This window comes from Abramis brama, assembly GCF_963993115.1.
Source record: "Abramis brama genome assembly, chromosome: 3".
Classification (NCBI taxonomy): Eukaryota; Metazoa; Chordata; class Actinopteri; order Cypriniformes; family Leuciscidae; genus Abramis; species Abramis brama.
In genome coordinates, this window is record NC_139965.1 from 8,553,379 (window position 1) to 8,562,362 (window position 8,984).

General features: G+C 36.4%; 1 protein-coding gene across 1 annotated transcript; it reads left to right on the top strand.

Moving 5' to 3' along the window:
• Positions 1 to 626: 626 nt before the first annotated feature.
• On the top strand, positions 627 to 4,058 carry LOC311078641 (C-type mannose receptor 2-like; the record flags this gene model as incomplete). The annotated part of the gene is made up of 4 exons (XM_084107569.1): positions 627 to 663; positions 1,016 to 1,375; positions 3,179 to 3,520; positions 3,685 to 4,058. The coding sequence occupies 4 exons, from the start codon at positions 627 to 629 to the stop codon at positions 4,050 to 4,052; spliced, it is 1,107 nt and encodes a 368-aa protein (XP_083963695.1). The 3' UTR covers positions 4,053 to 4,058.
• Between the last annotated feature and the right edge of the window lie 4,926 nt (positions 4,059 to 8,984).

The window sequence follows — 8,984 nt, forward strand, 5'->3', positions numbered from 1 at the left end:
CATTGTGTGAATATAGAGATATGAAGAGATATAATGCTGATAGAGACACAGACTGCGTCTTAAATATTGTGTTTGGGAAGCAGAAACATGCTATTGGTCACTGACAGTATCGATGGTGAAAGAACATGGAAAAGAAATGATAAGAATAGAAAATACTGAGGTGGATTTTTCCTGTGAATTGCTATAGAAATACAATATACAGATCCTTCACTCACATTCAAATGACCATGTTTCCAAAGAATTACAGCAACAATGACCAACACAGAGAAAAGATGTAGAGACAAGCAAATGAAGAAGGAAAATGAAAAAGGCTTTTTTTAGAGTAATAAACAAATGATGTTATATGATGAGCTGAATGAGGGATGAGAGCAGATATAATAATAGCGTAGTGTAAACCTGCAGACAGAAACATCAGACTCAGGACAGAAACACACGACCTCTAAAGTAAGAACATGTTCAATCTTCAAACACAATTACACTTTCAGATGTTAATATTGTCTCAATGATTATGAATTGAGTTATGCTGCTAAAATGTTTTTATTACATGATCATGTTAAAATTAGTTTTTTGTTTTGTTTTGTTTGTTTACTTGCGTTTTTGAGTTTTCAATGTGTTTTTCCTCAGAAATGGACCAAACTCTATATTTCTTTCTTCTTCTCATTGGTGAGTGTGTTTGTTGTTTTATTTATGCTATATTTTCTAAATGTCATAATCATTTGTTAACAAACACGTATTTATTACTTCAATGAGCTCATTTTATCTGCATTAAATTATTACATTCTTTCAATAAATACATTTTTAGCTAACTGTGACTTTGTATATGTACATTTCTGTAATACTTAGACACTTCTGATAACAGAACACTCTAAACTGTAAAATGAACTCATGCATTTTCTGTAAAGCTGCTTTGAAATGATGTGTATTGCTATACAAATTAAACGTGAATTGAATTGTATAGTTTCCTCAGGTTTGACCCTGTTATGAAAAACATTAAATCAAACGCTCTCTTTCACAGCTCTCTGCTCCGTATCTGAATGTGTTCAGCGTCAGTATCACTTTATAAACGTGTTGAAGACCTGGACTGAAGCTCAGAGATTCTGCAGAGAGAATTACACAGATCTGGCCACCGTTGACAACATGAACGACATGAACGAGCTGAAGAAGAGTGTGAATGATGGAGGTATTCAGTATGTCTGGATTGGGCTGAAGAAGACGAGTGTTGATAAATGGCAGTGGTCTTCAGGTGAACCTGCGCTCTATCTGAACTGGAGACCTGGACCACCTGGCAGAGATGACTGTGCTATGATGAGAAATGGAGAATGGCATGATTATCCATGTAGTATCAACCTGACTTTCATCTGCAATTCATCTAACAGTAAGTGCAGCTCCATACAATCACAATAAACATTTATTAATAAAAAGATGCACCATATAATGTGGTCATAAATGTAAAAGAGACTGGATATTTGTCACACTTTCAACTTTTTTATAGAAAAACTGATATTGAACATTTTGATATTTGTTGTTTCATAACTGTGAGAATCTGCCATTATGGGCCTAGATAATTATATTTTCAGCAAACTTTATACTGTAATTTTTAAATTGAAAAATATCAAACCATTGTTTTGACAAACATACTGTAAATTGTAATGATTTAATGAAGGCATAAAATTTCAACATATAATAGATGTACAACATCTTGCCCCATCTTGATATTTATGAACAAAACTCTTGTCCTGAGAACACAATTCAGTTCTTGTCTTTTCAATGGGATTTTATTGTGTTCACTTGTTACACGTATTACAATAAAAAATTTAATAAAAAAATATCTTAACACAAACCTGTAAAAATCGTCATTGTTAGATGAACTTTAACTGACCTCACAAAGACAAATTGTCCATTACAATGTGAAAAAACGATCAGACTAGAACAAGACAAACACTAATAGGGCCCGATCTTGCACCCAGCGCAATTGAGTTTGTACACCGACGCATGTATCATTCCTATTTTGCACCCGCGCACAGCGGACTTTTCCCTCCACAGACGCACGTCAGTTAACTAAGAAATACACTTGCGCTCCCCGGGGGCGGTTCAGCGCAAAGAGGAGGCGTGTTCCGGCGCAAACGTTCCCTCATGCTATTTTGCAGGTTTAGAAAACAATTCCGCCACTGACCGAAAAAAAACAGTTTAAAGTCAGTGGCGCGTTGCGCATGTTATTCAGATGCTATTTTAAGGGCGCATGCTTGGCCATAATCAATGTAGGGTGTGCACAACGCGCATACACTTTGATTCTCTCATCTACACAGAAGCAGCAGTTTTGCAAATCATACATTATTACGATAGATAGATAAATAGATAGATAGATAGACAGTTTATTATAAAAGCATACATCTAGCTTACACATTTACCCAAATTATCATACGCCTGTTTAACCGAAGCTAATTTTGGTGGGTTTCTCCATCCCCAATGTCACTTCTCTGTGTTTTATGGCCCTGACGAGAATGTCAGTCTCCTCGGCTGTGAACCGCTCCTGGCAAATCCGCCGTTGTAATAGGAATCCGCTTTAGAACAAGCGCGCCTGCTCTTAAAGGGAATGTGAGATGTCGCTCTGATTGGTTTATTTCACGTTACGCCCAAACCACACCTATGAGTAATGAAGCTACTTCAGACCAACACATTTTAGAGACCCGCCCACAAAGTTACTTGCGTTTCAGATCGTTAAATTAGGGCCCATAGTGTTATTATTGCAACAATATTAATTTGTGTGTATTATTAGTCTACAATTCAACCTTTCGAATTTATTTATTTTTTTTGCTGATATATTTCTAAGGACTAGTTAAAAAATATATTTAGCTGCAGTTTAACATCTTCATCTGTTTGATGTGTGTTGCTCTGTGTGTCTGAATACAGTATTCTAGAGAAATGTGTAACAAAACATGATGGACAAATATAGTTGCAATAAAATTCTCACAAAAATTCACAATGGATACTTGATAATCATCATGAATATAATTTTAATATTTAATATATCATCAGCTGTAGAAACAGTCTTTGAATTACATGTGTTTCTGATGCTTCGCTGCTCTTATTCACATTAAAAACCATAAACCAGCATAAAAATGATGAACAAACTGATTCATAAATCTGTTTCCATGTGTTTTTCTTAAAGTGAACACAGGACTCGTCTTTGTCAATCAGATGAAGAACTGGAGAGGCGCTCAGAGTTACTGCAGACAGAATCACATTGATCTGGTCAGTGTGAGGAACCAGAATGAGAATCAACAGATTCAGAAGTTCATCAATGATAGTCACATATCTAATGATGTCTGGATCGGTCTGTTCAAAGTCAGAGGCTCATGGCAGTGGTCAGATCAGAGTAACTCCTCATTCAGATACTGGGATTCTGGTGAACCTAATAATGTTGGAGGTGTTGAAAACTGTACAGTTCTCAATACAAACACTCTGAGACAATGGTATGACACCCGTTGTGACAACCAATATCCTTTTGTGTGTCATGAAGGTGAGCAGATCCTCACAAACACACACAATCCATCCATCACCTCCAGATATCTTAAAGTTCACGCTACATGTCTGACATGACAGATTCCTCCACAGTGTTTGTTCTGCATGTTGTTTTTGATCAGTCTCTCTCTAGTTTTTGCTTGTGGTTTGTTTTGTGTCCAGATAAACTGATTCTGATCAAAGAGAATCTGACGTGGCCTGAAGCTCTGAGATACTGCAGACAGAATTATACGGATCTGGTCTCGGTTCAGTCAGAGGAGATGCAGCGTCGTGTGATGAATGTGGTTAAACGTGCGTCTACTGAGGCGGTGTGGTTGGGTTTACACAACTACTGCCAAATGAACATGTGGCTCTGGTTGAGCGGAGAGATCGTGTGCTATCAGAACTGGGCTCCAGGGAACGGAACGACACCGGAAAACTGCAGCCTTACGAAGAGAAAAGGAGCAGTTCAGTCTGGAGGAGATCAGCGCTGGATCAGCCTTCCTGAGACTCACAAACTCAACTTCATCTGCAGCAGATCTGAGGAGTGAGAAGACGGCAATGTTTGTGTGATTACTTACATTCACTGTTTTCATTCTTTATTTTTCATATGTACTTTCATATGTTTGATTTGTTCTTTAGTCATTTCTGAGTGAATCTTCTACAGTAATTATATTTTAATAGTCTGTAATATTTCTCTGTGTTAATTATCATAACATAATGTGATCTTATTAAAGTTTTCTGACATCACTGAATATTCTTTAGATGTCTAAAATACTAACACAATATACGTGTGTTTTAAGAATCTCTTTGCATATCTGGTGTGTTTATGTGGCTGTATGTTTTTCACTAATCATATCTGTATCAATAACTGTTGAATATGATTCTGTGAGCAGCAGCTCTTAAGAATAATCATTATTTGTGTCTCAGGAGAATTAAATCTGGTTTATTCTTAGAAAGGCAGAAGTGAAGTGATGTCACAATAAACTGTCAATTAAATGTAATAAATATGTAAAATGTATATTTGATTGTTGGTGTGTTTTGTTGATATTTAGGATATGATGTCACTTACAAAACATGCATATTTCAGTTTCCTGGAATAAATTAGTGGTGGTGTCAATCTTTGGGTCGACAGCGACTCGATTTGATTCATGATTCATAGATTTTCGATTCAAGAGCAATTTTCGCAAATTCAGAATGATTAGATTCGAGACTATTCACAATGCGATACAATTAAATTAATGATTCGATTCTGAATTTCTAAAGTCAAAAATCAAAGTCAAAATCAAAACCCTTTTTTCCACTGATAGATCATGTTAGTTATTAATGATGCGACTTCAAAAATTCCAAATTTTGAAGACTTCATCTTCAAAAATGGCACATAGAGCATCATTACAGCTCCAAATATTTTCAAAAGAAAGCAGATCATCAATACTTTATAATAATAAAAATCAATTAAGATTCTAGATTGTACCAAGTTAAAAAAAACAATACAACAGTGTTTTGTATTACATCCTGTTCGATTTTTTTCTCCTACTCAAATAGATGGCCATTTTTGCTTGTCCCACCACAAAATTAAGCAGTTGACACACACACTTTTTTTAGGACATATTCAGCTTTCTGTCACAAAAAAAAAAAAAAAATCAACACTTAAAGAATCAACTTGTTCAAGATAAAAACCAGCACACCCATCCAGCTTAAGAGAATAAAACAAACCCGGAAAACACTCTTCCGAGTCTGGATTACACAGTTTGTTTTTATAGTCCAATAGCAAAAGTCTCTCTTGATCACTTATTGCAGATTCCCATCTCTGAAGAAGTTGTGCTATAACACGAGTAGAATTGATTCCAAGACATCAAGATGTTGCTTCCTTGTTTTTAAAATCAAGTCCAGCTACTTCCAGCAAATGGCCAAGAGTCACTATTTTGTTGTCAATAAGTGCTTTGTTTATTCCGGGAAGAAAAAAATTGTTTGTTAAGTCCAAACGCTTCCCATGGATTAAAGGCTCTTCCAATAGCCAGTTAAGAGATTTGGAGTCTTCCACTTTTTGAAAAGTAAAAAGATTCCACACTTTAAAAACAATACTATAAAAAACAGGTAACATAGGAAAACTTAATTTCACTGGATCCAACAAAAAAATTGTCCTGCCCAAATTAAAATTACCCAACCTGTTCAAAATCAACCTTGCTACAGCATTCCAGTTAAAAACATCTGAAACAGTTAAAAGTCTTTGCACAAAATGTAATCTATTCTACTCTGCAGATGTATCAGTCCCTGACCACCTTCTTCTTTGGACAGAAATGAAACACTTTGCGGGATCCAATGCAGCTTATCCCAAAAAAAATCCACAAGCAGTGCTTGTAGTTTTATTAACAAAATTAACGGGGGATCTAAACAAGCAAACTTGTGCCACAGCGAAGAAGCCACTAAATTATTAGCTCGCCCTCTAAATTACATTTTTGGAAGCAACCATTTCCATTTCTCAAGTCGACCTTTAACGTTCTCAGTTATACCCTCCCAGTTTCTATGTGTAACTACTTCATCTCCAAAAAAACCCTCCTAAATATTTAAAACCAATTTTTCCCCACTCCAGGGCCATAGGAAGTTTTGGTTTATCATTTTTCCAATCTCCTATTAAACAAGCTTCACTTTTTTCTAATTTATATTGGCAGAAGATAATTTTTAAAGTTTTCAACAAATTTAACAAAGCCTGAATATCACTTTGTCCATTGTTACACGCAGTCACGTCATCTGCATAGGCCGACAGTGTGAATTTATTCCTACATTCTGGTAAAACTATACCTTGAAGCTTACACCTTATCTGATTTTACAAAGGCTCAATCGCTAAAGAATATAACATACCAGATAATGCACAACCCTGTCTTATGCCTCTAAACACTGTAAAAGGAGTACATAAACCACCATTGACCTTTAAAATACTCTCAACATCATTATAAAGAACTTTGATGTAGTTAATGAAACTATCACTAAAGCCAAATGCGTTTAAAACCTTCCATAAAAAACAATGTTCCACCCGATCAAAAGCTTTCTCTTGATCTAGCGAAATAAAACCACAATTTAGCTTTAGCATCTTGGAGACTTCGATAAGATCACGAATAAAATAAATGTTGTCAAATATTGATCTACCTGGGACACAGTAGGTTTGATCAGGATGAATAACATTATCCATTACATTAGCCAGTCTGTTAGCTAAGACCTTCGATAAAAGCTTAGAGTCGCTGCAGAGCAAAGAAACTGGACGCCAACACTTTATATGTCCAAGATCTCCTTTTTTCGGTAGGAGGGTCAACACAGCTCTTCTGCAAATTTGAGGCAGTTTACCCCTTGCCAGACTGGTATTCAACACTTCTAGGAGATCTTCTCCTACTGTTGACCAAAAAGACTTGTAAAAGTCCACTGGTATACCATCAATGCCTGGTGTTTTTCCAGAAACCATCCCTTGAAGTGCTTTCTGTAGCTCACTCATACTCAGAGGGCCAGAAATTCCAGTGTTGATGCTTTCAGGCACCTGAGGAAAGTTTTCAAAGAAGAACTCACCCTCATTTTCTAGCTCTACAGCAACTTCACTTTTATATAAATTCTCATAAAAACCAACTGCCCTCTGGTGAATATCCGAAGGATCTGTCAAAAGAATTCCAGATTTAGATCTTAAAGCATGAATGGTTCTACTCTGACCATTCTTCTTTTCTAAATTAAAAAAGAATTTAGTTGAATCATCCATTTGATTGACGTTTTGAAATCTCGACCTGACCAAGGCCCCCTGTGTCCTAGAACCAAGTAGATCAGCCAATTTTGTTATTTTATCTAAAAGTAAGTCTAAGAAACCTCTTGTACCAGTAGACTCTGCCAATTCTTGGAGTTTTAAAATATCAGCTTCCAAGATACTCATTCTAAAAGTAGTCTCTGTAGTGATGTTTCAAGTAAACTGTAAAAAAAGCTGTTTAATTTGGGCTTTTCCTACATCCCACCATTGTTCTACAGAATTATAAAAACCTTTCTTAGTTTTAAAATCATCCCCCCAAAAAATAAAACATTCTTTAAAATGTTTGTCACTTAATAATGAAGTGTTGAATTGCCAATAAGCACTTGGGGGTTTTAAAAGATTTATAAAAACTGAACATTTGACCATACAATGGTCAGAAAAACTAACAGGTACAATGTGACAGTTGCTTATAACGTTATAATGGTGTTTGAAAACGTAAAATCTGTCTAATCTTGCCATAGAAATGATTCTATCACGCACATGAGTCCAAGTGTACTGTTTTTGCATGCCCTTTTGTCGTCTCCAAAGATCACACAATTCATGCATCTTAACAAATTGAATCAATCAATTTATAGAAGGTATATGAGGTTATAAATGATTCCTGTCTAGATTAGATTCACTGCGCCAAAGCACACCGGCTTCTCTTTTCTTGGAATGTAAAGCAGGTAAATGTTGATGAAGGTTAATGGATGAATATGGCTACAGCTATTTCAGTCTAATATAGCAGCCAAAACCTCATTGAAAAAGGTAAAAATTGTTCATTACAACAGCATTGCATAGCCTACTGTCCGTAGAAATAATCATGAAATCGAATCATCACCTCACTAACCTCATGCTGGAATGTATTGTATTGCTGGTGTATCACACTACATTGGTTTAGTTGTGGTACCTAATACTCAAGTGTACCATTTTTCCTACAGACTTCTCTTAGCGGCCCTCCACTTCAATAACAATGGAGACAGAGACGTAGCTCGAACGAACAATGGTGAGGTGCGCTATGCAGTCCGTTACCCCCGGTTTCGTAAGGGTGGCTAGGTCGTCCGACCCATAAAAGAGAAACCATCATACGGTGAGCAGTTTCATGATCAGTTTCTAATGATAATTTTTTAGGTGACTCAATGAATTAACTAGTTAAAGGGATACTCCACTTGAAATGAAAATTCTGTCATCATATACTCACCCTCATGTTGTTTCAAACCTGTATGAATTTCTTTCTTCTGCTGAACAGGAAGGAAGATATTTAGAAGAATGTAAGTAACGTCAGATGTCAGAATGTCATTTGTTTCCCTCATCAATAATATGCATCGGCCCTGATGGTCTCCCTGAGAGAGGGATATATAAGGTCACCACATGCCCTCAAAGAAGACAGCGCCATCCTGTCCTCAGCTGCACCTGCCCCTCTTTCCACGCATCACAAAATCGCCAAGGATGAGGCAGTCGGCCACCATCTTGAACGTCATTCACATTTTAAGTCCTAATTACTGTCAATGAAATTAGAAATACATTTTATACACCAAGACAATTTGTGTGATTTTGTGTTCATTTTGTACAAAAATACATATTTATTGATTGACTCCCATATGGGGCCATTGGAAGCCTCTGTATGTTCCTCCTTCCTCTGGAAACTGCCTCCTGATTGCGACCACAACACAAGCAAGTATCGCCTTCCTGATCTCCCTGCCCAGAAACCCATATGCCC